Source organism: Drosophila novamexicana, unplaced genomic scaffold, assembly GCF_003285875.2.
Source record: "Drosophila novamexicana strain 15010-1031.04,08,12 unplaced genomic scaffold, DnovRS2.1 tig00000870-arrow-arrow-pilon, whole genome shotgun sequence".
Lineage (NCBI taxonomy): Eukaryota > Metazoa > Arthropoda > Insecta > Diptera > Drosophilidae > Drosophila > Drosophila novamexicana.
In genome coordinates this window covers 826,836-851,864 of record NW_020824830.1, presented here as the reverse complement: position 1 = coordinate 851,864, position 25,029 = coordinate 826,836, and the positions used below count along the sequence as shown (strand labels likewise).

Below are 25,029 nucleotides of genomic sequence, written 5' to 3'. Positions count from 1 at the left end.
GCATAAATAGGACGTAAACTAATAAGACTTATCGGAGAGTACAGCGTTAAGGTTTATATTATACATATATATACATACATATATATATATATATAGACACATGTATATATATATATGCATATGCTTGTAGAAATGCAACGTATGAACTGTGTGTGTGTATGTCTGTGCAATCCCCTGCATTGTAATACCCTCAAACAAGTGTTTCCTTTGCCTGTGTGTAGCTTCTTATGTACATGACTTGGTATTTTAAACAAGAAATTTTGATATTATAAAGATCAGAAATGAAGGGAAAAAAGTCAAACGAAAATACACGAAGGTTACATCAATTTCTGAACATTTGGTGTGTATATCTATATATATATATATATATATATGTGTGTGTGTGTGTGTAGGTGTGTGTAGGTGTGTGTGTGTGCGCTGTTTGCCTGGGCAGTTACGAGTTGGTGTCATCTATCCAAATCCTCAACGTGAATGCGTTCCAGTTGCACTTATCGCCTTCAGCACCATGAAGCCGAGCAGCGTGGCGGCGGCCACGCCCAGTCCGGCTTTTAGCCAAACCTTTGGATCCTCTGTCATGAGTCCAAATTGTCGCAAATATCTAAGAGAATGTTGTAAACAAATTATTGATTAGTTTCAGCTACAAATTCAGTAGATATAATTGGGGTTTTGGGAATATGTTGTTGCATACAAGAAACACATTTAAATAAGCGTGTGTTTGGGCGTGTTTTTGTGCGGAAGATGGGGATGGAATTACTGTCGCAATGCATGTAGAATATAGTATAACAAGAAACCAAGACAGCATTAGTAAATATTTAAGTTAAATATGTAACACTTACGCCGATTCCCACAGCTGTACCAACCTGTGCTTGTAGAACAGTATCCAGGCGGCTTGAAAGCGCCTACGGGGGAGAGGCAGCAAGTCCACGGCGCAGAGCAGCAGAGTCCAAAAGCATTAAGGATGCACAAACATCAACAAAACACAAACAAGTACACCAACACAAAGACGTAGTGGTTAATTGGGAAGGAGGGAAATAAGAGAAGATAATAATAATATAGCCATTAATCCAAATATATGCCAGATACAGATGAAAGTGTAACAACAACCCAAGCCCAAGCCTGATGAGCGTGCTCCTTGAATGACCGTAAATCCCAACTGGGGAAAGCATTTGAATACTCACGGAAACGCTGCCATTGTGGCCAGCTTTGTGTATAGCTCCTTTTTGTTGGTCTTTAGGCTGAACAGATGCGGCGGCAGCAGCTTGTATTTCTCACAGAATTCCGACGGTTGCATCAGATAGTCCTGGCGACGCTCGTCCAGATCACACTTGGTGCCGACAATCATGACGGGTATTTTGCTCTCGGCAAAGTATTTAATGTAAATGCGTGCGACATACTCAAAGGAGCGCGGATTGGAGGCATCGTAAACCAGGCAGGCGACATCGCAATTCACTTCCTGCGGCTGCAGCGGATCAAGCGCATGTCGCACATCAATGTCGCGCAATATTAAATGCTTCTCCTGGCCATAAACCTGCACCGAGTTGATGCAGTGAACAACATTGGTCTTGAACTCCTTGCCCAGCAGCTTGCTCATGTCGTCGATGAGAAAACCGCGACACAGTCCAGTCTTGCCCGAACCCTTGGGTCCGATCACATGGCACTTGTACACGGAGCGACTGCTCTGCCGCTTGGCCAGATCGATGCGGCGCTCGCGTGTCACATGTATGGCCACCAGTTGGCTGTCGTTCTCGTGCACATTGAAGCCCAAATAGGCCAAATACTCCAGCGTCTTGACCACGTCCGTCAGTGTCATTAGTGTCCAGCGGCAGAGCCAGCCATGCAGGGTCACCCAGCCGTTATCGTTGGTTGGACACGATTTGCGTATGTCCGTCGAGTAGGACCACGGTGGCGTTGGGCAAGTGCTGAATAACATTTTGTGCTCCTCCGGCGACAAGGCACCGTCTCCATCGCGATCGTAGCGCTCGAAGACCGCTATCAAAAACTGTTGGCCGCGATGCGAAAGCTCCGTGCTGCTGCCCGGCGGTATTTTCAAAGGCGGCCGCAAATACTCCTTGCACATCTCCAATTGATCGTTGTAGCCAAACCGTCGGAGCACCGCCCACGTCGTCTCGTTCCGGCCACGCTGTATGAACAGGCAGTGCAGAAAGAGGAAGCCCTGAAGCGTTACGGCATCGTTATAGATGCCATCCGGCACATTCTTCTGTATCACGGACTTCACCTCGTCCAGTATCTGTGGCTGCAGCGGCGTATTGAAGCAGCGCCTTTGGAACAGGTTCAGCTCGTAATCATTGAGCAGATTGTCACTATCAATATCGCATATCTTAAATATGCGCACCAGCGACTTCTTGCAGGCAGGTGTTAGCTGAAAACAAATTGAATTTGCAAATTAATAACTTATCTTCGGGTTAAAGGTTAAATAATCTTAATATGCACTCTGATAAAGTTAATTTTGAGTTATCTTCGGAGAGCCGAAGACCAAATACGCTTGCAGTCGTTTAGTCTGTTCAACTACATTTTCAGATTTTATCTATTAGAGGAAGGTTTTAGAACTTCGATAAAGAAATGAATAGGAATATTTAAGAGTATGTCTAGTTGGGTTAAGATCTTAGGATTGTGCATAAACAAATTGCATTTGTTGGCTTGGATTAATCCAAGAGGGAACTATGTGACAGAGTATTTGATGATGAGGCGATTGTGCGTGGGTTTTAGGAGCAGATGCTACTTTGTCAAGTTAAGAGGACTTGAAGTGTTCCATTAAAAGGATATCAATTTGCGACTTATCGTCCTAGGGGTCCGTCTTGGCTGCGCCTGCGCCACAAAAGGCAAATCTATGCCGAAGACTAGATGCCATCGTAACAGAGAGACAGAAGAGCATGATTATACGGACGTACATCATCATATATATGTATGCTTTCATGGGATTGAAGACGTCTGCTTGCCATTTTCTATCAAAGTTATAGTACCCTCTGCAAGGGTATAAGCATGAAGATGTTAAAGCGTCTCCTAGAGCAATAATTCAGCCGGAACGCACTTACATTTTGCTCCTCCATGATGTACAGCGGTGAGGTGGGATGCAGCACCGCCTTTTGTGCATAGTAAAACATTTCAGAAATGTTGTGCAACGTCTTCGCTGAGCATTCCACACAGCTCTCGATCTCTGGATAGTCCTCCATAATGGCCAGAACGCTGTCAATGGTCGAATACTCGATCAAATCGATTTTATTGCCGACCAGCACAATTGGCTTGCGCGCCACATCGGGCTCTCCGTCTGCGTTGGAGCTATTGCTGTTGCATGTGGAGCGGACCAGGGGCAGCCAGTGCGATGTAATGCGGTCGAGAGAGTCGTCATCGTCCACGGCGTACACAATGCAAACGACATGCGCTTTGTTTATCTCGACGGCCAGTGCGTCATCCGATTGCTCCACACTCGAAAAGTCAACGATATTGGTGGGCACCTGTTCGGGCGTTACGTTTGCCGGTATTGTGATCTCCTCGGCGCGCGGCGGCACCTCCTCTGGATACTCCTCGCTCACCAGGGACAATATTAACGATGTTTTGCCAACTCCAGCATCGCCGACAAGTAAAATTCTCACGTTCTTGCGCTGCGACGCCGTGTATTGTCCCATTTTATTGTTTTGTTATTCTCTTTGTAAGTACACAACGCTTATCGCTTTACGTTTCCGTTTATTCTTTTTTGCAATTTTGATTACTTTCTCTTGTGGGTTGTACGGTAATTTTAAAAGATTTTGTTATGCAAAAACCGCAGATACAGCCGAGACGGCAGCTGTTTTTTATAAAGACACGCGTATCGATACCTCAAAACATCGAAATTTTCAAAGCGACAACAACCCTAGAACAACCCATGTGGTGCTGCCGGACCAATTGCCTATTTGAAAATAATCAAGTTGTGATTAATGTTTGTTGCATTTGCTGACCTTAAAATCAAACTATATTTAATTTACACAGCTATTATATCTAAAAACAGCGTTTGCTGATCTATTGATGTTTCAATAATGTTCAAATTTGTAAAACTCAAGCCGTCTGGCAACTACGTCAACGACGGAGACGGAGAAAATTTGTTTGGCGAGTTGAAACGGCACAAAAAACGGCGCTCAATAAATACATATAGAAAAATGAGCAACAACAATTAAACAACAAATAGCGCGCGTCGTGTGTTCCATTTCAGTTTATTTGTTTTCAGTCATTATTTAATCGTGTACGCGTTCGCGTTCTGGTTTTAGTGTCTTTGTGTCTCGAGCTGTGAAAGCAGAGAAGAAGAGTGAGGCAAAACTTCGATTCTCAGTCGATGGGGGTGGAGGCGGTGGCGGAAGGTGTTGCGAAAAGAGAGATTGCTTAGAAAATAGTCAGGTTTGGGGTGCTGCGGCGCGGAATCAATATCGATGGTACGCACCAAAAACCAATCGTCCTCGTCCAGCGCTAGCAGCAGCACCAAATCGCCGGTCAAGATCAGCGGAGGCGGCGGCAGCAGCAGCACCAATCGCAGTCGCAACTGCAGTGAAGCCTTAATCGATGACGGCAAGTCCAGTTCGAAGCTGTCGTCGAATCGTCAACGTACCACAACAACGATAACAACAACAACAACAACACCGGGCAGTTCACCAGACGACGACACCACCGATGCGGATTTGACGCCAACCAGTGGAAACGTGCCGCGAGGCGGAACATCGGTGCACAAGCAAAATCTCTACGTTGTTTCATTTCCCATTATATTTCTGTTCAACGTATTGCGCTCTCTGATTTATCAGCTGTTCTGCATTTTTCGATATTTGTACGGCGCCAGCACAAAGGTGATCTATCGCAGTCCCCATCGACGCGACTGCAACATTGAGATTGTTGTCCAGAACTCAAAGGAGCAGCAGGCAATCATTTGTCCATTGGAGGGCAGCGGTGTCAACATCGAACAGGCACAGATTCTGCCCCAGCGACAACGCGCACTCCAGACCCTTGAAATGGCAGCCAGTCGTGGTGGTGCTGGTCCTGGTGGCTATTCACCTGGTCCCGGTGATCCGTTGCTGGCCAAGCAAAAACATCATCATCGACGCGCATTCGAGTACATTTCCAAGGCGCTCAAAATTGACGAGGAGAACGAAGGTAAGCCTCATATGGGGTTGCTTTGTGATTGCGGCTGCTGGAGTGGTGCTTCATGAGTCATCGAACGCAGCGCGCGCTTTGTTGTCGTGTCTGTTGTACGAGCTAGAGATAGGCTCGTGTTGCATTCATCTAGCACGACGTGACACGACACGAGCACGAAGCACAATTAGGAAGCACTAATTACATATACATATACATTATGCATACATATACAATTACATCCTCTTTAGTATCGATGCTTATCCGTGTTTGTCCTGCTAAAGAGGTCAATAACAGCGGCACGATGTCTTATGTAAATGTTCGTGTCACGATAAAAAAAACTCTACTCGCATCCAACTCTCCTCTCCAACTCTCCGCTGTAAATCAATAGCCGCCCACACACACACACACTCGCACACAGTTGCACAAGTGCACTCTGTTATTGATACTTTCTTTGACATTTTGCTTTTGCTTTTGTTTAATCCTGCAGGCCACAAAGAGCTGGCCATTGAGCTGTATCGCAAGGGCATCAAGGAGCTGGAGGATGGCATTGCCGTTGACTGCTGGAGCGGACGCGGCGATGTCTGGGATCGGGCCCAGCGCTTGCATGAGAAAATGCAAACCAATCTCTCCATGGCCCGCGATCGTCTGCACTTTCTCGGTGAGTAGCTGCTGCATCCATAAATGCTCCGCCCACGAGCGTAGTGTAATCGTTTATTTATTATTTGGTTTTTTTCTTTTTTGTTTTGTTTTGTTTTGTTTTGCACCTGTGTTTGTCGTTTTGTGTTTGCACATATTATTTTTCGTTGTGTCCCCGCCCATACCCCCTGGCCCTTCATTCGCGTACATTTGCCCGCAGCTTTGCGTGAAGAAGATTTGCAAATGCAACGTTTGTCCCTGAAGGAGCAGCCCAAGAAGCAGCTGCCGCACAAATTTAAGCAACCCATGCTGGTGGGTCAAACCACCAGCAGCAGCAGCAGCAGCAGCAGTAGCAGCAGAGCAAGCGCTGATCCACCGAAAATAACACTGCGCAGCAGCGGCTACGGACCCAAAACGGGCGGCGCAACCACATCCAAAGCCGTGCCAGCGGGTAAGTGCCGTAAACTTTAAAACGACTGCAACAGCAACAATCAAAGCTATAGCACACAGTCCAGTAAGAGCGACAACAACAACAACAACAGCAACAGCAACAACAATAATAATAATGATAATTAAATTACCAACGACTGCAACATTTTCCTCACACTCTCGCATTTCCACTTCAAGCACCGCATGATTTTTAGTTTGAATTTGAGTTCTTATAATTAGCTTTTGATTTGGTCTAGACAAAATTATAGCTCGTAAGGCCGTAGCCACAATCTTTGCAGCGCATATTAATCAAACTCTCATCTCGTATGCAGCTTCTGGGCGTAAACTGACCATTGGCAACAAGCGACCCGGCAATCTGGCCGTGGCCAATAAGTCACAAACGCTGCCACGTAATCTCGGCTCGAAGACAACCTCGACCTCGGTGGGCGCCGCTTTGCAGCGTCAGCCAGGCAAAACGGCAGCTACTCCGCCGGCCGTGCGACGCCAATTTGTAAGTCACGAGACACAAGACATATCAGACTTCTATAAACTATATATAATCCACGCAGTCATCCGGCCGCAATACGCCGCCGCAGCGCTCACGCACGCCCATTAACAACAATGCGGCCAGCGGCAGTGGCAGCGGGGCCAGCACGCCAATGATCAGCGTCAAGGGCGTGGAGCAGAAACTGGTGCAGCTGATACTCGACGAGATTGTTGAGGGTGGCGCCAAGGTGGAGTGGTCCGACATTGCCGGCCAGGATGTGGCCAAGCAAGCGCTACAAGAGATGGTCATATTGCCATCCGTGCGTCCCGAGCTTTTTACAGGTAAGCTACATTCTCTTCAAGTAGAGCATATGCTTAACAACAACTCGTTCTTTCGCAGGCCTGCGCGCACCGGCCAAGGGTCTGCTGCTGTTCGGACCGCCCGGCAATGGCAAAACTTTGTTGGCGCGCGCCGTGGCCACCGAGTGCAGCGCCACATTCCTAAACATCTCGGCCGCCTCGCTGACCAGCAAGTATGTGGGCGATGGTGAGAAACTGGTGCGCGCACTTTTTGCGGTGGCCCGTCACATGCAGCCATCGATAATATTTATTGATGAGGTCGACTCGCTGCTCTCGGAGCGCAGCAGCAACGAGCATGAGGCGTCGCGTCGCCTTAAAACCGAATTCCTGGTCGAATTCGATGGGCTACCTGGTAATCCGGAGGGAGATCGCATTGTGGTGTTGGCAGCTACCAATCGACCGCAAGAGCTGGACGAAGCTGCGCTGCGTCGGTTCACCAAGCGCGTCTATGTCTCACTGCCCGGCGTACAAACACGCGAGCTGCTTTTAAGTCGTCTGCTGCAGAAGCAGGGAAGTCCCCTGGACACGGAAGCCTTGGCCCGTTTGGCAAAGATAACCGACGGCTATTCGGGCTCGGATTTAACAGCGCTGGCCAAGGATGCAGCACTGGAGCCCATACGTGAACTAAATGTGGAGCAGGTCAAGTGTCTGGATATAAGCGCTATGCGCCCAATCACCGAAAAGGATTTCCACAACTCGTTAAAGCGCATACGTCGTTCGGTCGCGCCGCAAAGTCTCAACTCATACGAGAAATGGTCGCAGGACTATGGCGACATAACCATTTAGTTTGGTCGCATTTTGTATTTAATCTCAAATAGGTTTTGGTTTCTTTTTGGTGACCACCCACCCAGCCACAACAAATGCAGCTAGCTGGCATATAAAAGCCCAGCGGGCAGTCCACAATGCCAGAAACAAGGCCACAACGCCCACTTGTCCACGTCGGGCCACACAGCTTGAAAGGCCGGCGCAACCAATCGTATGTGATGTGAGTGACGGAATTTACATTTTGTTGTTGTTCTTGCTGTTGTGTTGCACATGCAGCATGCATCATGCAATCAAGCGCATTAGTTTTCATCTATGACTTGTATTTTTAACATTTATAGAACGTTCATTAAGCAATTAGCTTTTATCTTCATGGTAGTCTTTAATTGTGTTCACAAGTTTTGTTGATTTAATATGTATGATTATGAAATTGCAATTCATTTGCTTTATTCTAGCGTACAAGTTCCCTATGTTTAAGAATATCTTCATTGTAAGTTGTTTTATGTTTAAACGGTGCCGTGATCATAATCCATACGAAACATAAATAATAAGCGAAACATACTAATGCAAACCTAACTCATTTCTATTATTATCTGTATTTAACTTATCCAAGGAAGCTGTTCAATGCGTTTCACTTAACTGCTTAAGTAAACATTTGTAAAATGTATATTTAGTATATTCATTTTATTTTCAATTGTTTCTCAACGAATTCTGTAGCTACCTTTGAGCATTCCATGCGTAGTTAAGCATTGTCTATTCTTTAAAAATCTTAATAATAAGTTGTTTACTGTCTACTTCCAGTTAAATACATATATTAGCCCTCAAGCAGTTTCTGTTGTACAGTTAATGCCATAGACACTACCATAATAATAATAATGATAATAAATTGTTTTTAGTATCCACCAAAACCTCCACTCCAATACAATTACACGTAATCATAGACATAAGCATAGCCGTAAGTTAAACGCGCCACGTTTCATTGATCTAAGTTGGCTCTAAACATTAACTAGACTTTAGTTCCTTTATGAATATGTACAATAGCTGCAGCATCAACAAGCCCAACCAATAATAGCTGTGCTTATATGCATATAAATACATGATTATATTATTTATAGTACCGTTACCAAATTATTGTACCTAGAATTATAAACATTTGCTTACGACGCTAATTAATAGCTTTATGCAGCGCCGCCACAAACCCGAAAACAAAACATAAGCTAATGCGGAAAATAAAAACCATTTCAACAGATATTGTTTATTGTATATTTAAAACTATATTTACTCTTTCGAATATCCTTTTTTTAAGGAAAGATCAAATTTCAGACAGCCAAAAATTAAAGATCCCCATTCCTAACTGAAAACATAAAATTTGGATTGTCACAAATAGAATTAAATTATAATATTAATATTAAAATTAAATTTCCCTTAGATTTAGCTGTTCTTCAGTGATTAGGATGATTTTGAAGCATAAATTAAATATAAAAATTAAATTTCTCCTGGATTAAGTCATTCTTCAGTAGGATATCTTTAATATAATTGACTAGAGAGAAAAAGTGATATATATTTTAACTAATTAGTTAATTCTCTAACAGCACAAAATTAGCTGATATTTATATTCAAAATGTGCATATACCAGGTGCATATACCTCTCCAGTATCAGGTCTACTATAGCTCAGCTAGCCCATATATGAAGATGAGATCCATTACTATTATAAACTTTGTAATGTTATTTCCTGAGCTATTTTACTGGCCGTACTTAAAGCTGACAGTTTCGCTCAGGTGGATGAAATTATTTGTTTTGTTATTGTATATTTCGTTTACTTTGTCTGTGAAATCGTGTACGGCTAATTCAATGGCGATATTCGATATTGAGAGGTCTGTGGCAAAATATGGTAGACCATATCTTGGAATTTGTGGATTGTATTTCTTCTGGCGAGCTATTCTTAATGCTACTATTAAGTTGTTTAGTGTTTAGGCTTTATAAGCCTCATCACACATGTTTTTCTGTTAATGATGGAGTTTTGGAGTTTGAGAAAGTCTTGAAAATGAGAATCCATAGAACTTAGAATCCAGTCCAGCATGGGCAGCGGCAGTCCTGACGAGTGCATATCTGGAGCGGAAAGAGACATGCGCAAATATCTTCCTAAAGGGACTGCTTTCACCAGGTGACGCGTTTTGTTGTGCCTTTGTGTTTCTTTAAAGTTTGTAGCTACAATTGGTCTGCTTTAATGGAAGTTAAAATTTGAAGCACCTGTTGGCCGTTAATCTGTCGCCCGCTTATTATCGCCACTTCTTTTCCTCATATTAGCCAATATTTTAGCACGGCTGCACGTTTATTTATAATTTTATTTTATTTTTTAATATTCGACACCTGCCAGATCTATTTAGACCGCGCAACAGCGATAAATAATCGACGAATAACTGTGTTTATGCATGCTCGTGTAAACTCGTGTTACTTGTATACGATTCCGATAAACATTCATCGATATCGATTTAGTTGCAGCCGTGTTGACAGCTGATTGGGTCCCACTGTTGTGCTTATAATACCATTATCAATGGGGGGTCTAACAGTTTTGTGAGTGGTGTTGTAATTATCACACGCGCCGATAATTATGCTTAAATTGCAAGCTGTTTCAGAAAATTGGCGAGTAACGTGATCAGGTCAACCAAACGTAACTGCATTTCATCAAACCACAAACCGGAGGCAAAGTGTTACCGCAAATCCAGCAAAACAGACAACGAGCATACAGAAATGCTTCACCAGCTGCCAATCTATGCCAGCGGCGAGATTGTTCGCGGTTTTGGCCGCGGCTCCAAAGAGCTAGGCATTCCAACGGGTATGTACACCGGCACTTGACTGTCGTAACCCGATCACATAACGAATTCCAATGCACTCGATTTCTATTGATAGCAAACTTATCGCTTGATGTGGTAAAGTCTCTGCCCGAATCCCTGCACACCGGCGTCTACTATGGCTGGTCCAATGTGAATAATGGTGAGGTGTACAAAATGGTGCTAAGCGTGGGCTGGAATCCCTTCTACAACAACAAGGAGAAGAGCGTGGAAACGCATATGCTGCATAAATTCAATTGTGATTTGTATGGACAAACGTTAAAAATCTGCATTGTCGGATATTTGCGACCGGAGAAAAATTTCGATTCGCTGGACGACTTAATAAAAGTTATTAAGTCGGACATAGAACAGGCGAAAACGTTGCTGGACCAGCCGGAAAATAGAAAGCTGCAAGAGGCTCCCTTCTTTTCAGACAAAATTTCAAAATGTTGAATATCTTGATATAGTTTTGTTATCATTCAGTTACTTTGATGTCTCGCATTACCGAGATCCGCTTATTTCATAGAAAATTGAATGTACTTAAGATAGACCTTGATTTTGAATTAAATATCATTATTTACATCACGTAAGTCGATTAATTGATTACCTTAGCCACGTCATTAGACTCAAGTGGAAGTGCTCGACTACTAAATACCCGTCAATAATTCGAATGCTAAAATATAATCAAAAAAATATTAGTACTATATTATATGGCACTCACTCATTTAACAACTTGGCTAAGCATAAAACAATGCGCATATCGGCCCTGTTACAACTGAACTTCTGTTTAATTCCAAATAAAGTTTACTCTAAGAAGATTTCCCCTTCATTTAAGTTGCAAGATTATATTTTTTTTAACTGCCAAGCTTTTATACTCATTTATGTTTACCGATAGCCTATCGAGTTACAATACTCATTTTAAAATCATATCGATATTTGACTCACTTTGTCATCTTTAGCACGACTTAACAAAAATACAAGTGTAATTTACATCGAAATCAGTATTTTAATGCTTTCACTATGCAGCCACACCGATTGTGAAGTTAATCGATTCACTTGTACAATCGCCATCCCACACTGCTAATAAATAAGCTATAAGAATTATCTCTTCAAATTCTATTAAATCAGTGAAAAATTAACGTAAGTAGTCGCCAAATAGCTGATTTATACTCTTCTTAAGTCACATAAAATGTCCTTTTATACTAACGTTGGCTACTTTATTGAATTTTCCACAAAACATGACGCATCTGCATCTGGATACGCCTTTCATTTATGCCGGACACGCATACACACAAAACAAAACATTTGTAAAACACGCACACGCACACGCACAAACACGCAGTGCGTACAGCTCTAACACACACAGACACACACACGCACACACAGGCATAACAAGAGTCAAAATAGATACGAATTAGTTGCCACAAGCAGCAAGTGCACCTACACAGCCCACACCGGAGATATGGCGCACATAGTGGAAAATCAATTATATGCTGCTGCGCAAGCAATTGAGCAGCAATTGGATCAAGAGATCGATCGCTTGGATAACTTTGACACGGACGATCTGAAGGCCTTGAGAGAGAAGCGCATACAGGAAATGAAAAAGTTGAACAATAAAAAGCAGGAATGGCTGAGAAACGTGAGTACAATCCGGTCTGCTCAAGGGAGGTCTCTTTAAATTGAATGTTTATTCTAGGGTCACGGCACATATTCCGAGTTGGCCGATGAGAAGGAGTTCTTTGAGGTATCCAAGAAATCGCCGAACATTGTGTGCCACTTCTATAGGGATAGCTCGGAACGCAGTCGTATTGTCGACATGCATCTGAAAATACTCGCCGCCAAACATGTTGAGGCCAAATTCTGCAAGGTGAATGCTGAGAAGACACCGTTCTTGACCCAACGTCTACGCATCAAGGTGCTGCCAACCATAGCACTTGTGAAGGACAGTAAAACCAAGGATTTCATCGTGGGCTTTACCGATTTGGGCAACTGTGATGACTTCTCCACAGAGATGCTCGAGTGGCGTATTGCCCATTCGGGCGTAATTGAGTACAAAGGCGATCTTATGCAGCCACCAGATGTGAAACGCAAACCATTTATAAATCGCCCACAGAAGACTATACGCGGCGGCTATGACTCCGATGATTCAGATATCGATCTGGATGACTAATGTGGCGCCTACGGCAGCCGCAACATAAACAAAAACACATCCACAAAGTAAACACTAGCTGCTTGGCACTTTGTTGCGCCTGGAACACTCAACAAACAAACAAAACAAAAAACATCATATGAAAAGAAAACAAATCAAAACCTAGCACATGAATGTAGGAAACCAATTAGGCATACTTTATCGTTATTTATTTAATTGTATAATTCCAATCGAGCTAATGCTATTAACCCTAAACTTAACTCTCCATGTCATTGGGGTGCTCACTGCGAGCTTATATGGTTGCCTTTCCTCCTTTATATTTTTACACACTCTAGTGCCCAGCTAAAAGCCTCTCTATGTTGTTCGTTCAAAATAGGCCTTGCGCGCCTTTGGCACAATATGATTAGTTCTAACTCGTAATGAATACCTACGTAAATATAAAAGACAAAACTGGCATAGATTTTCTAACAATATCTGACATTTGGCAGTGATGCATTTCCTACTGTAGAAATAACTAACTCACATGTACAAGTTTTTTACATTTATTTTTGTAATTCTACAAATACATCAACATGAAATCGACTTCACATTAAATGGCAAGTACGGATACAAATCTATTTTATTTGAGATACTTTATTGTTTGGGGCCAACAGATGTACACTTAAGTAAAACTGAGTATAGCAAGTCCCAAACAAGTAATTAAAAAGCATGTATGAACACGTAGCCAGCATTTTACCTGTGCGCAATAAAAGGTTTCACTAATCCGCGGCAGCTTGCGCGTCATAAACCCAAGCAGATGCAACTGTTGTGAAGTTTACCTGCCACCACGCATATAAGCACGGCGCTGCATCTGAACTCTGCGCATTTTATGTTTGATTTTGGCACGGCCAACAAGTCATATTTCGCGATGGTGCTTGAAACCGATATACGGAATATTGTGCATACCCTAAAGGATAACTACAGCCACGCGGAGATCGCACAGATGCTGGAATGTGATGTTGAAAGCGTGACGAGCTGCCTTACCGAAACTGAGCAGCATGATGGCAAAGTGGCTGCTAAATTGCGGCTGAGGCCGCTGCCCGAATTGCAGAACAGGCGGGAAGTTGGACGGCCGAAAGTGTTCGAAAATCGTAAGCTGGTCGAGCAGATGCTCTGCGATCATCCACACTATACGTCCATAGATGTGCAGCGCGAACTGCAGACGCGGTTTGGCATTGAGGTGAGCCGTCGCACGCTTCAAAGGCGCATCAGTGAGATAAGGGCGCGCCCATTTCCGCCAAAGAATCGAGGCTTGAGTGCGACTGTACGGCAGAGGCGCCTGGAATGGGCACGCGCTCACGAGGAATGGACGGTGCAGGACTGGCGCAACATCTTCAACATGGATGACCAGAAAGTTATGGTAGGTTCCACGCCCAAAGAAATATACTTGGACACATTGGTGGGCCCCGATTGCGGCGAATGCAATGATTTGAACCTGCTGGAGCAACTAATGGCCATCATACAGCCCAAGATACAAACTCAGGCGCCACAAAATGTCTACGAGTTCCGCTCTGTGCTCTATGATATTTGGCATAGCGATCAGGAGCTGGTGAACAAAATAGATCATCTGTACGAGTCGATGACGTGGCGTGTGGAGGCTGTCTTACAAAGCGGCGGCGCAGAAATTGACTTTTACTAGACGGCCGAGCTAATTGTTTATATTTTGTGACAAATACATTTGATTATTATATTAGTTGTTTAAGCGCAAAGACAGAATTGCTTTCATTAAACATTTTAGCTTACAATGTAGGTTTATTTGTATAGGATATAACATTGAACATGATTGTTAGAATTGAAGGTGTCATAAATAAAATTTCTAATTACACTATCGAGCGCTGCTTTCAATGAAATTAAAATTTATATTGGAATAGTGTTAAATATTTGTGATGTTTGAAATGCGAGGTTTATATTAAAACGAACAATAGCTGAAGCCATTTACATGATGTCCTCGGTGAATATAACCGGGAGCCGAATTCCCTTAGCTTATAAAAGTGTTTGCTTCTATATGTAAATTTTGTCCGAGTTTATTAATCGTCTGATTTTGGCAACCCGAGGCCAAGTTGGTTAACTAGATAACCTTTGGCGTTTACTAGGCGATAACAGCACCGCAGCAGGCTGAAGCTGATGCGCACCTGAGATTGCATCGAAAATGCTCGTCTCGGAACGTTGATATTCACTGCCAATATTTTCCAGATTAAGATCGGCATTTAACACAAGGACCTGCAATCACAATACAATACATCAAGTACTCCTTTTAACAACGAGGCGAGTTCAATTCAAGTAACCTTGCACTGCTGTGGACGCCTGTGGTGTATCAGCCAATCCTCGTGCAGCTCATGCAACTCCTGTAAATACTTTAATGGCACGCAGCTCTCCTCGGAGCGGGCGCGCTGACGTATACGCTCATACGCCACTTCGGGCGAGGTGCGCAGATATATAATCAGATCGGACTGCACGTGTATCGATTCCTCGATGAACTTGTACCACTCCTGCAGTATGTTGTACATGCCCAGCTCCATGGAGCCGTTGCGGAACATATTCTCCACGAAACAATAGCTGCAACGGCAAGATAATTAATTTTATAAATTCTATAATTTGAGCAATATGCCGCATACCGTGAACTGTATATAGAGCGTTCTAATATTTTCAATTTTTTGGCCGTGGGTGCAGTGTGCGCCTGGAGCATCGTTAATGTGACGTATGACTGAAAGGGCATTGCCCATTTTTGTGGATCCTTGTACATCTTCTCCAGCAAGTTGACGCCGTTTAGGTTGCGCCATTTCTCCACGGGTTCTGTGATCAGGCAGACATCCTTGTCATATTTCTGAAAGTGGTTCAAGAATGTCGTCTTGCCACTTCCAATATTTCCCTCAATCAGCACCGTAAAGGGCTGTGTGTCCTGGGCGAACTTTCGGCCATTGCTCGTGCATGCTTTTGCCGTGGCCATCATTAAATCTAAGCGTTTATCTGTACGTTAAGAATGTGTAATATTTATATAAGTAAGTCTTCTAAAATATACTGCGTCAATGTAACGATGGATTGTGAAATTGACGACAAGCAAATCAATGAAACTGTACGATGAGATCGCGACTCACGAACCAACTACGAGAAGGTCACGATTTTGATGGTGGGAAAAGCAAAAAAGCGGGAACTATCTTTGAAAAGGCGGCATTTCTAAAAGATCTTTGTTTAGGTTGTTAACAGCTGTTCGATTAACAAATGCTTGTTAACTTAAAATCGATAAATGTTAGGAAATTATTTACATATTTGCTGGATGATTTTTGGTGAACCCGGCATCTTATGTAAATTCATCACAAGTTACAAAATATAGATTGTTGTCTATATTTTTTAAATTTGTTTATTTTTTTGTAAGTCCAATTGCGGGGAATACTCGAAAACAGCTGGCAACGAAATCTCTGGCATTTAAATAGCCCTTTGTTTTTCTTCCGCTTTGCTTACACCAAAAAAACAGAATGTAAAATTTCCAGGTCTAACATAAACTTTACGTCGATAAGCATGGGGACTTATCGAATTTAACATAAAACAAAACTTAACAAAAACAGCGTACGATTGCCATCTCTACTTTTGTGGAAAGATAAGTTAACATAGTCGTGTACTATAGCGGTAAAAAAGTACAAACAAAAATGACGGGACGTTCAACCCATTACTTGAAAAGTCATCTAATTTTATTATAGGTACTGGTTTCGTAGATCCTACCAACTACCGATTGCTCAAAGTTTATAAATAATAAATCAATTGGAGCAGCCGAGGCGTTTATATAAACTGCAATAATATTGAATTTTACGGGATTACAAACAAGGTGTAAACAAATATGATAGAAAACAGAAAACAGATTTTTGTGCTGGAAATTTCTGTCCGTTTTCGAACAGAGTTTTTTTTGCTTTTGAAAAGTAGCCAGCCCTGGTCGCCAATGTTAAGTGTTTTATAACATTTTACAGTACTTAAAATTGAACTGCTGCAGTTGGTATTCTATTCAACTAACTGCGCATTACGGATATATTTAGTAATCTAAAATACAATATATGTCGAAATCATTCTATTTAAGTTCTTTTGTCAGCGCTATCTTAGTACAAATTTTTTGGCCGCGAAACCTTGCTGCTCATAATTCCAGAAAGAATGTAAAAACATTATTTAATATTGATGCGATTCAAATAATTTAAGTTCAGCGAATAATTAGGTGGTAGAGCCCGCAAAACTATCGATAAGTATCGTAAAATGTGCATGAGACCAAATTAAAAATGTTACAGCCGCCATAAATGTGGGCACACTTTTTGTTATATTGTTGAAAGAAGAAAACGTAAATTGGCATAATTTTTTGTTAATATTTTTCGTTTAGACTCAACGCGAATCCATTTTTCGCACAGCTTAAAGCGAAAACATTGCGTACAAAACAGGGGTAAGTCGTTTTTACTCGGTTCAATACATTATTTGTAGTATTGAAGAAAGAGTTGGGGCTTAATTTCACAGTGTGTTATAAATGTGAAAACAAATTATATGACCTAGATAAGCTCAGCTTAGTTTGTGGAATCCTCTTAAGAGTTGTACTTGTCTGTAAATGTAAGCCCCGGACTCAAACAAACATAAGGCAAACAGTTGGACAACCAGCCCAGTTATCTGTTTGCCTTTTCTGTCTCCAGTGCTGCTCCTGAACTTGACGACGCAAACCTGTGGGCCACTTATATAAAAGTTTAATTACTTTAATAGCCGTTCGCTCGCTTGTTGCTTTATTGTTTGTTTCCCCTTGCCGTGTGCCCCCCTCCTTTACCATGTTAGCGCAGCCCGTTAAATGTAAAACCAATAACAATACTCACACACACACACACACACACACGCATGCACTTGTTAACTATCAAGGGTACAAAGTTCGAGTCTAGCTCTCAACAATAGTAAAGTGCCATGTGTTCATGACTCTCAAACTCTCGATTTGGAATGTTAATGTAAATTGTACATATATGTATATAGAGACTTTTAATAAAAAATTTTCCATTTAAAAGTTTGTCTTAAATTTGTTTTAAATAAATCTATTTTTCAGCACATTCGCGTAGAGGCTACAAAAAATTGTGATGGATTCCTCGAAGAAACTGCTGGAAAGCAACAGTTCAGGCAGCGATAAGGAGTTGGCCAGCACCAGCGTCAACGTTACCGATCAGGATTCTGGTTTGCCCTCGTCGGTCGAAATGAACGATACTCCTGCGGCGCAGAGCGCTGCCGGCGAGGATGAAGACGAGGACATCTTCGAACAGGTGACAATGATATTGCGCAAGCGACGCGGCTGGGGACCAGGTGACTTGCTCGAGGATGACGACGACGAGCTTGTCGAGGAGGACGATGCCGGTTGCCCGTTGCCGTCAACGCCAGAGGACACCCAGCTCATAGAGGCAGAGGTAAGCCCAAAACCCAAAGACGCAATCAGCTGTGAGAGCTAGCTGACCCAGTGGTCAGCGGTTATCAGCATGTACAAGTGGGTTGGACACATGCTTATATGCACATATATATTTGTTAATGCACATATGAATTGAAGCAATCGTTCGCTGACATTTTGAATGTCGCGACCAAGCTTATCATATCGCTGGAGTCAGTTCGATATGACTAGGCGCAGGTGCAAAATGTCGACAAGACAACCAGCCAACCAGCTAACCACCCGCCCACCTGGGCTATAAGCATGTCTGCGTAGTTAAATACACATGTACATGTATTTATAACTTATTGCTGTCATTTGCGTCTGCATTGACAATTAGCGCGCCTTGTGGGGGGTCAGGTGCGGATTAGGCGTTCAGCACTGGATTTGGGCGCAAAACAAATATTCAAAAAAATAAAAACAGATGTGACGCAGATAGTTGTTTTACGTCTGGCGTCGATTTTTTACACTCGTTATCTTATCGCGGGCTCCGTTCGCCTTTTCTTCCGCCGCAAATGTGTACACAATATTTGAATTTAGTAGGCGATCGACTATCACTTCAAAGTACAAAACTTGCCATTTGCCATTTCGTGCACTTTATATATATTTTATTTAGTATTTAAATTGAATTTTATGAGCTGCTCAATGGCTGAGTCGCGAGTTGAGTTCGATGCTGTTATAAACGTGGCCGAATCTCTGGAATCAATTAAGAATCAACCCTATGAAGAACCAATTAATTTTCAATCAAGCGAAATCAACGTTAGTCTCTGGCGCATAGTAAATTAATTAAAAGCTTTTAAGTCTGCCTCAAAATCTGCCCAAGTCTAACGCATTTAATTTTTCTTTTAGATGACAGAAGTCTTAAAGGCTGGCGTGCTCTCGGACGAGATTGATCTGGGCGCACTGGCTCACAATGCCGCCGAGCAGGCCGAGGAATTTGTGCGCAAGGTAAGCTGAAAGCTCAAGCAAAAACTATTCTTTCACGGGCCCTTTTGTTATTTCTTTCAAATGTATATTTTAACAATCATGTACTAACACACATACTTTTTAACCCATATGCACATTTGATGTTTAATAAATGCATTTACTAATTTTTTGTTAACTCATAAATGTTTCATTCTGTTTCGTTTCATGATTCGTTGCCAAATAATTACCTGCTAATCTATATGTATATATTTTCGTGTTTAATATCATTTTGTTTGTTCGCAGGTTTGGGAAGCTAGCTGGAAGGTTTGCCATTACAGAAACTTGCCCAAATGGTTGCAGGATAATGATTTTTTGCATCGCGGTCATCGCCCGCCGCTGCCTTCGTTCCGGGCATGTTTTAAATCGATATTCCGTGTGCACACGGAAACTGGAAACATCTGGACGCATCTGCTTGGCTGCATTGCTTTCATTGGCGTGGCTCTCTATTTTGTATCCCGTCCCACAGTTGAGATACAATTTCAAGAGAAATTAGTTTTTGGTGCATTCTTTATGGGCGCCATCATTTGTTTAGGATTTTCGTTCGCTTTTCATACGTTAAGTTGCCATTCGGTTGAGATTGGCAGACTGTTTTCAAAGTAAGTGCGGATACTTTATCATCTACATATTTATATTAACCTAAATAATATGTTAATTTCAGACTGGACTACTGTGGAATTGCACTACTCATAATGGGCTCCTTTGTTCCTTGGCTTTACTATGGCTTCTATTGTCACTATCAGCCAAAGGTGATATATCTTTCTGTGGTCTGTGTGCTCGGCTGTCTTTCCATCATCGTCTCGCTGTGGGATAAGTTTTCGGAGCCAGCCTTGCGTCCGCTGCGTGCCGGTGTATTCATGAGTTTCGGCCTCTCTGGAGTTATTCCGGCCATTCACTACAGCATCATGGAGGGTTGGTTAAGTCAAATCAGCCGCGCTAGTCTCGGCTGGCTTATACTGATGGGTAAGCAATGCAAATAACACTAACTAAAATCGTGTACTCAACTCTTTAACTTGATTTAAGGCTTACTATATATACTTGGTGCTTTATTGTATGCTCTACGCGTGCCCGAGCGCTGGTTTCCCGGCAAGTTTGATATTTGGGTAAGTTTGTTTTGAGATTGTGTTATAAATCCAAGTTATCTTTACCAATGTGTTTCGCCTCTTGCAGTTCCAGTCTCATCAACTTTTCCATGTGCTCGTTATTGCGGCCGCGTTTGTGCATTACCATGGCATCTCCGAAATGGCCATGTATCGCGTCACCGTCGGCGAATGCACTGTGCCAATTGAGCCAATAACTTTTTAAATGCTCCAGCAAATTCAAATATTACATTAGGCACATCAAATCATATGCACACTCCATACACATACATACACAAACACGAACACACACACACACACAACTATATGGAAAATCTATCGCAGTTTGACAATGCGGCCATTTTAGTGTTTGGCTCGCATTTGTTCTTTGTTGTTTGGCTAAAATAAGAAAAATACCTACATTCAGGATGAATACAAGAACATCTGTTTCCGGATTGATTATTAAAAAACTCGCGTTATAAATTACTTAGCAAAACCCGTTTATTATGATCGAATGAAATCTGTAGTAGTTTAATTAATATAATAATTTATAAAAGTTTAATTTTTACCTAATTTTATTTTAGATTATTGATCTTTAAATAGTACATATTTTGCTGCGGATATTCTCGTTTAAATGTGGCGTAATCGTAAAACTCAAATGAAAGCATTTCAACAATCGTTGCGCTCAGGGGCTTAATTTTAAACAAATTTCTAAAGCCACTCAAGCAATTTTATACTTTAAGATTTTTAGTTGAAAACGTTTTGATAAACATTTAAAAGAATTACGTTTCAGTGAATCAAAATGAAAATGAAATACAAAATCGTTAGCTCTCAGATATGAAGTTTATTATTTCTCAAATAGAAATATATTTAAAAGATATAACCAGTGCAAAACTTTATTATAGCACGAATATATATATTATAATATAAAGCGAATCAAGACAGAACTTTAAATCAAATAAAATGTCAAATTGCGAATCAAAGGGGGCTAAAACTAAAAGTTGCAATGCTTTGTTCGCTATTCAATGCATTCTAGAGAACATTCTATTGAATTAATCACTTAGGCTCTCAAGGCTATTTAAAGTTTCGAAAGTACACTTGGATGTATTTGCCAAGTTGGTGATTAACTTTTGGAATCATAATGTGGCTCAACACGGGAGAGTTTCCTCATCTTACCATGTTCTTAATTGCTTTGCTCCATTGGCTTAGCCTAATGCGCATATGGAAATCTGTAGAGAGTCGCCTTTGCCAGTGGGCTTATGAGTTTAGTTCATATACTAGCTGCTGTTTGTTTTGGTCTTGGACTCGACAGCGAGGGCAACGTGCTGCCTGCTAATGACTCGGCAAAATTTGGCTCAAGCGTTGACTTTGACCCGCTGTCTTGACTTGATCAAATACGTTTAGTCTGAGATGAGATTTTTTTTTTTTAATTCGTTCTACTTCAAGTCTTTGTCTTTTGTTGCTAATGTGTCAAAGATTTCGATAGATCATTTTGTTTCTATGTAGCACACACACACACACGCATATATATATATATATATATATATATATTTATAAATACCTATTTTAATTATGCAAATATTAAAGTTCTTAGTAGTGTGTTTTAATAACTACATAATAACCCAATTGCGTTTGTATTTCTTTTTAATTTTCAGATTCAACCTTAAAATTGTGTGACAAATTCATTCACAAATATACAAATTTATTTGCCCATAAAACAAAAATTTGCCAGCCAAAGAGCCAACGCATCGTGCATATAAATGAGGTTGGGATTCAAATCCACAATCCTCAACAGTTATTTGATCCAATCGAAATAGTTTTTGGCTTTTTATAAAATGTCGCCAATGAGTAGTTAAATTAATGCGTGAAGCGTTTGTCAGTTTCGTTATGGTCTTTAGTCTTTTTTCGGGTTAAAGTACAGCTCAAACTGGAATAATGATATATAGTTATATATGTATATATATATTATATCTTTCTTTCTCCCTGTCTTCTTCATTAGTTCAGCCGTATATTTGAAATGTTTATGGTTAGGCATTAATGGCAGCGGCTAGACCCGATCTTTTGATGTTTTTGCTGTCTTTAGGTTTTCAAATTTGCCAGCGGGGCTTTCACTTTCAATTAAGTTGTACGCGCTTCACGCAACCTGTAATTGCGTTCATTATATTTAATTCGACAATGAGAGGGCCTGCCCTTATGCCCTTGCATCGGTTATGTCAATTATGTTGTGCATGTCGTAACGCACTAAAGATGTTATCAATACTCTAAAGTCGAGTACTATTTCATAAAGGTTTTCATGGTCTAGGAGCAGGATAATTGTGATTTGCATTTTGGAATGATTTTGGAGTAAGACTTAAGGCAATTGTTGTCAAGCATATTAACAAATATTGCTCAAAATTTATCTAATAATTAAAAATTAAATTAATTAAATTAAAATCCCTACAATTTACCCAACATGAATGCAACTATATTAAACAGCATAACTTTGATGAAAAACAATCGAACTTAAGCCTCAAACAGAAAATATTTTTATATTTTTGCTATTTTAAAATCTTTTATGCTTTTGAAAGGTTGTTAATATCTGAAAAGATCTATTGGAAATTGAAGAAAATTGATGAAAGAAAATTGGTGAAAATTGTAAGCCAGGTTTTGAAGTCGAACATGTGGAAAACCAGGTTCACCTTGAAACCAGGTGAGCCTTGGAAAACGATTGTTGCCTTTCGAAATAGTTTCCCACTAAGAGTTAAATATTGCTTAAGAACCTTAGCTGCATTTTCTTATAGCCTAAAATTAGTCTGTAAGAGCATTAAATGGTCGTCATGCGCGTCATTTGCATTTCTTTCTTTTGTATTTCCAAGCAAGTCGGAAGCAGCATAAATCGTCAGTGTGTGTAGTTCAATGTCAGCATTTTTCAATAGAGTTCAAGACCCGCTCAGTTTTATTGAGTTTTTGCCTTTATTAATGGTTCTCTGCAGCCGATTTTATGCGTCTAAATCAATAATACAGACAGTCAGAGGCAACGGTAATCAACTGGTATCTTTGAAGGCTGCCAGCGTATAAGTGTTATGGTCAAGGCTACCCGAACAGCCGTTGCAGGGTATATTAACTTGTATGTAGACGACAAATTGATTTCTAATCAGCTTGAAGTATTCCCCGGTGCCGATTTGTTGTTCTTTTCATAGCCCGACACGCATTTAATGCTGCTCATAAATTGAGTTTTAATGTAGACTCAATTGGCTCAAAAAAACAAAAAAAAAAAAAAAAAAAACCAGAAGTAAAACATATAAAGCTTACAGATTGGGTTTTTTCCTAGGCTAATGATCCGACGATGTTGTGTCCAATTCTTGCTGCTGCCTCATCGAGTCCCAATCATTTTCATGCAAATTATGCCATCTTGTCAAGTTCAACAAATCAAAACAAAACAAAACAAAACACAACAAAAAAGGCGCGCTGCGAGCTGCCAATTTTTTGCCCTTTTTCGTGTTTTGTAAAGATGCTTTAAAACAAATTGGTTTAAGTGTAGTTGTTTGTAGAAAAAAAAAACTCTAATCGAATGGGTCGTTAAATTGTAGAAGAAAAAAAAAAACATGCGCAAGTTTGTGTCTTAAGTCTTTTGTTTCCGCCGTGTGACATTGACTTGAAAACCGATTTAATTGTTACTTGAACAAGCACAAGACATGCAAATACCGTACACAATTTAAGAGTTCAAACCAGTTTGAAGCGCATGTCGATTAAAGATTGCCGTTTAGGTCTAGGTCTACGATTTGGTAGCTCGTTAATTAAAGCATGCCAAGTTGGATGTTACAAGTTGTACATTAGGAATTTGGGCGCACTTATTAGACGACGGCTCGAGCACGCGCCAAAATTCGTTCAGCTGAACCCGGCACATATAGAAACCATATTGTTGCCAGCTGTTCGGCAATTGAAATGAATGAAATGTACGACGCCAATCGTCCGCCGTACTGGGCGCAAACACGCGCCTGGCATGCCTAAAAAGCGGGCTCACCTTCAAAAACTGCGGAAGCTGAAATGTGGCCAAATCGGATTTGGGCGCTGCTGAAAATCTGTGACTGAATCGTTAATGAAACGAAATTAAAAGTAATGCATGCAGATTTGTTTTTTGCTTTTCGGACACATCAATCGGCAGCCGAGCCAGCCGCTGGTTCGCCTTTGTCTGGCAAGCAATCGAGTAATTAACAATAGGGACCAAGGCAACTGCTTCGAGTGCCATTTAATTTGTTGGCCAAATTGCAGCTTATGGCCTGCCTGGCTGGCTGCCAAATGTCAGTCACTATTTTTCTTCTTATTGTTATGTTTATAGTTTGAGTACTCGCAAACTGTGCTCATATTCGTACCTGCGCCTACATAATGACACCCAGCTCAAGCTCTTTGGATGACTTGGCTAAAGTCACAAGGGGCCACTGAAGTTTTGGTATGCCTTGTCTGCGGTTCCACTCGCAGTTCCACTTGCAGTTGCAGTTGCAGTTGCAGTTGCAGTCAGAGTCGCAGTCCGTCATTTTGGTTTGGTCTTGTGGTTGTGGCCATTAAATTGCGCAATGATTTGCACACACAAAGCATCATATGGGTCGCCTTTGGGCGCAGCCCAGGCCAGTTGCCGGTTTTGCCTTTTGCCTTTTGTCTTTTGCCAATATTCACATTCAATCAGACGATACGAAAACAAAATTGCAATCAAATTATCTAGGGAAAAACTCGTTGAAGGTGCTGATAATTACAATGCTCGGCCACGATAGCTAGAAATTATTGCT

At 41.5% G+C, this 25,029-nt stretch overlaps 7 protein-coding genes across 13 annotated transcripts; 5 read left to right on the top strand and 2 right to left on the bottom strand.

The window, feature by feature from the left end:
- Nucleotides 1-112: 112 nt before the first annotated feature.
- On the bottom strand, nucleotides 113-4,013 carry LOC115764816 (mitochondrial Rho GTPase). Of its 2 annotated transcripts, none has more exons than XM_030708064.1 (4): nucleotides 3,054-4,013; nucleotides 1,179-2,380; nucleotides 837-899; nucleotides 113-598 (listed from the first exon to the last, which is right to left on the bottom strand). In XM_030708064.1, the coding sequence occupies exons 1-4, from the start codon at nucleotides 3,642-3,644 to the stop codon at nucleotides 463-465; spliced, it is 1,992 nt and encodes a 663-aa protein (XP_030563924.1). In that variant the 5' UTR covers nucleotides 3,645-4,013; the 3' UTR covers nucleotides 113-462. The 2 variants fall into 2 exon arrangements, with proteins under 2 accessions (XP_030563924.1, XP_030563925.1); XM_030708065.1 differs by having other exon boundaries at nucleotides 114-598; nucleotides 861-899; nucleotides 3,054-4,012.
- Nucleotides 4,014-4,418: 405 nt separating this feature from the next.
- On the top strand, nucleotides 4,419-9,063 carry LOC115764815 (spastin). 2 transcript variants are annotated; one of them, XM_030708062.1, is made up of 6 exons: nucleotides 4,419-5,130; nucleotides 5,600-5,770; nucleotides 5,969-6,199; nucleotides 6,510-6,688; nucleotides 6,747-7,005; nucleotides 7,064-9,063. In XM_030708062.1, exons 1-6 carry the CDS (start codon nucleotides 4,419-4,421, stop codon nucleotides 7,807-7,809), a joined length of 2,298 nt encoding a protein of 765 aa, XP_030563922.1. In that variant the 3' UTR covers nucleotides 7,810-9,063. The 2 variants fall into 2 exon arrangements, with proteins under 2 accessions (XP_030563922.1, XP_030563923.1); XM_030708063.1 differs by lacking the exon at nucleotides 5,969-6,199 and having other exon boundaries at nucleotides 7,064-7,809.
- A 1,260-nt stretch (nucleotides 9,064-10,323) lies between these two features.
- LOC115764633 (putative riboflavin kinase) lies at nucleotides 10,324-11,202 on the top strand. The gene is made up of 2 exons (XM_030707802.1): nucleotides 10,324-10,622; nucleotides 10,697-11,202. The coding sequence occupies exons 1-2, from the start codon at nucleotides 10,538-10,540 to the stop codon at nucleotides 11,068-11,070; spliced, it is 459 nt and encodes a 152-aa protein (XP_030563662.1). The 5' UTR covers nucleotides 10,324-10,537; the 3' UTR covers nucleotides 11,071-11,202.
- A 366-nt stretch (nucleotides 11,203-11,568) lies between these two features.
- LOC115764658 (thioredoxin domain-containing protein 9) lies at nucleotides 11,569-12,928 on the top strand. The gene is made up of 3 exons (XM_030707844.1): nucleotides 11,569-11,757; nucleotides 11,960-12,256; nucleotides 12,314-12,928. The coding sequence occupies exons 2-3, from the start codon at nucleotides 12,080-12,082 to the stop codon at nucleotides 12,785-12,787; spliced, it is 651 nt and encodes a 216-aa protein (XP_030563704.1). The 5' UTR covers nucleotides 11,569-11,757; nucleotides 11,960-12,079; the 3' UTR covers nucleotides 12,788-12,928.
- Nucleotides 12,929-13,022: 94 nt separating this feature from the next.
- Nucleotides 13,023-14,460, top strand: LOC115764657. Its single transcript, XM_030707843.1, has one exon. The coding sequence runs from the start codon at nucleotides 13,635-13,637 to the stop codon at nucleotides 14,442-14,444; it is 810 nt and encodes a 269-aa protein (XP_030563703.1). The 5' UTR covers nucleotides 13,023-13,634; the 3' UTR covers nucleotides 14,445-14,460.
- A 47-nt stretch (nucleotides 14,461-14,507) lies between these two features.
- Nucleotides 14,508-16,541, bottom strand: LOC115764656 (deoxynucleoside kinase). Of its 3 annotated transcripts, none has more exons than XM_030707840.1 (4): nucleotides 16,523-16,541; nucleotides 15,421-15,772; nucleotides 15,091-15,361; nucleotides 14,508-15,025 (listed from the first exon to the last, which is right to left on the bottom strand). In XM_030707840.1, the coding sequence occupies exons 2-4, from the start codon at nucleotides 15,753-15,755 to the stop codon at nucleotides 14,870-14,872; spliced, it is 762 nt and encodes a 253-aa protein (XP_030563700.1). In that variant the 5' UTR covers nucleotides 15,756-15,772; nucleotides 16,523-16,541; the 3' UTR covers nucleotides 14,508-14,869. The 3 variants fall into 3 exon arrangements, with proteins under 3 accessions (XP_030563700.1, XP_030563701.1, XP_030563699.1); XM_030707841.1 differs by lacking the exon at nucleotides 16,523-16,541 and adding an exon at nucleotides 16,265-16,283; XM_030707839.1 differs by lacking the exon at nucleotides 16,523-16,541 and adding an exon at nucleotides 16,069-16,229.
- A 565-nt stretch (nucleotides 16,542-17,106) lies between these two features.
- Nucleotides 17,107-21,784, top strand: LOC115764631 (adiponectin receptor protein). 3 transcript variants are annotated; one of them, XM_030707797.1, is made up of 7 exons: nucleotides 17,107-17,222; nucleotides 17,859-18,210; nucleotides 19,074-19,172; nucleotides 19,434-19,786; nucleotides 19,849-20,150; nucleotides 20,211-20,290; nucleotides 20,358-21,782. In XM_030707797.1, exons 2-7 carry the CDS (start codon nucleotides 17,890-17,892, stop codon nucleotides 20,490-20,492), a joined length of 1,290 nt encoding a protein of 429 aa, XP_030563657.1. In that variant the 5' UTR covers nucleotides 17,107-17,222; nucleotides 17,859-17,889; the 3' UTR covers nucleotides 20,493-21,782. The 3 variants fall into 3 exon arrangements, with proteins under 3 accessions (XP_030563657.1, XP_030563658.1, XP_030563659.1); XM_030707798.1 differs by lacking the exon at nucleotides 19,074-19,172 and having other exon boundaries at nucleotides 17,108-17,222; XM_030707799.1 differs by lacking the exons at nucleotides 17,107-17,222; nucleotides 17,859-18,210 and adding an exon at nucleotides 18,855-18,983 and having other exon boundaries at nucleotides 20,358-21,784.
- The last annotated feature ends 3,245 nt before the right edge of the window (nucleotides 21,785-25,029 follow it).

What these genes read in the sequence shown, in the direction of transcription:
- LOC115764816 (XM_030708064.1), bottom strand. Translation starts at nt 3,644, where the DNA reads ATGGGACAATACACGGCGTCGCAGCGCAAGAACGTGAGAATTTTACTT. An exon ending in ACATCATGGAGGAGCAAAAT is followed by an intron (nt 2,381 to 3,053) that starts GTAAGTGCGTTC and finishes ATTTGTTTTCAG; the next exon opens with CTAACACCTGCCTGCAAGAA. An exon ending in GCCACAATGGCAGCGTTTCC is followed by an intron (nt 900 to 1,178) that starts GTGAGTATTCAA and finishes TCTCCCCCGTAG; the next exon opens with GCGCTTTCAAGCCGCCTGGA.
- LOC115764815 (XM_030708062.1), top strand. Translation starts at nt 4,419, where the DNA reads ATGGTACGCACCAAAAACCAATCGTCCTCGTCCAGCGCTAGCAGCAGC. An exon ending in CGATCGTCTGCACTTTCTCG is followed by an intron (nt 5,771 to 5,968) that starts GTGAGTAGCTGC and finishes ATTTGCCCGCAG; the next exon opens with CTTTGCGTGAAGAAGATTTG. An exon ending in CGGCCGTGCGACGCCAATTT is followed by an intron (nt 6,689 to 6,746) that starts GTAAGTCACGAG and finishes TAATCCACGCAG; the next exon opens with TCATCCGGCCGCAATACGCC.
- LOC115764633 (XM_030707802.1), top strand. Translation starts at nt 10,538, where the DNA reads ATGCTTCACCAGCTGCCAATCTATGCCAGCGGCGAGATTGTTCGCGGT. An exon ending in AGAGCTAGGCATTCCAACGG is followed by an intron (nt 10,623 to 10,696) that starts GTATGTACACCG and finishes TTCTATTGATAG; the next exon opens with CAAACTTATCGCTTGATGTG.
- LOC115764658 (XM_030707844.1), top strand. Translation starts at nt 12,080, where the DNA reads ATGGCGCACATAGTGGAAAATCAATTATATGCTGCTGCGCAAGCAATT. An exon ending in AGCAGGAATGGCTGAGAAAC is followed by an intron (nt 12,257 to 12,313) that starts GTGAGTACAATC and finishes TGTTTATTCTAG; the next exon opens with GGTCACGGCACATATTCCGA.
- LOC115764657 (XM_030707843.1), top strand. Translation starts at nt 13,635, where the DNA reads ATGTTTGATTTTGGCACGGCCAACAAGTCATATTTCGCGATGGTGCTT.
- LOC115764656 (XM_030707839.1), bottom strand. Translation starts at nt 16,117, where the DNA reads ATGAATTTACATAAGATGCCGGGTTCACCAAAAATCATCCAGCAAATA. An exon ending in CGCTCTATATACAGTTCACG is followed by an intron (nt 15,362 to 15,420) that starts GTATGCGGCATA and finishes TTGCCGTTGCAG; the next exon opens with CTATTGTTTCGTGGAGAATA. An exon ending in GGCGTCCACAGCAGTGCAAG is followed by an intron (nt 15,026 to 15,090) that starts GTTACTTGAATT and finishes TTGTGATTGCAG; the next exon opens with GTCCTTGTGTTAAATGCCGA.
- LOC115764631 (XM_030707797.1), top strand. Translation starts at nt 17,890, where the DNA reads ATGGATTCCTCGAAGAAACTGCTGGAAAGCAACAGTTCAGGCAGCGAT. An exon ending in CCCAGCTCATAGAGGCAGAG is followed by an intron (nt 18,211 to 19,073) that starts GTAAGCCCAAAA and finishes TTTTTCTTTTAG; the next exon opens with ATGACAGAAGTCTTAAAGGC. An exon ending in CCGAGGAATTTGTGCGCAAG is followed by an intron (nt 19,173 to 19,433) that starts GTAAGCTGAAAG and finishes GTTTGTTCGCAG; the next exon opens with GTTTGGGAAGCTAGCTGGAA.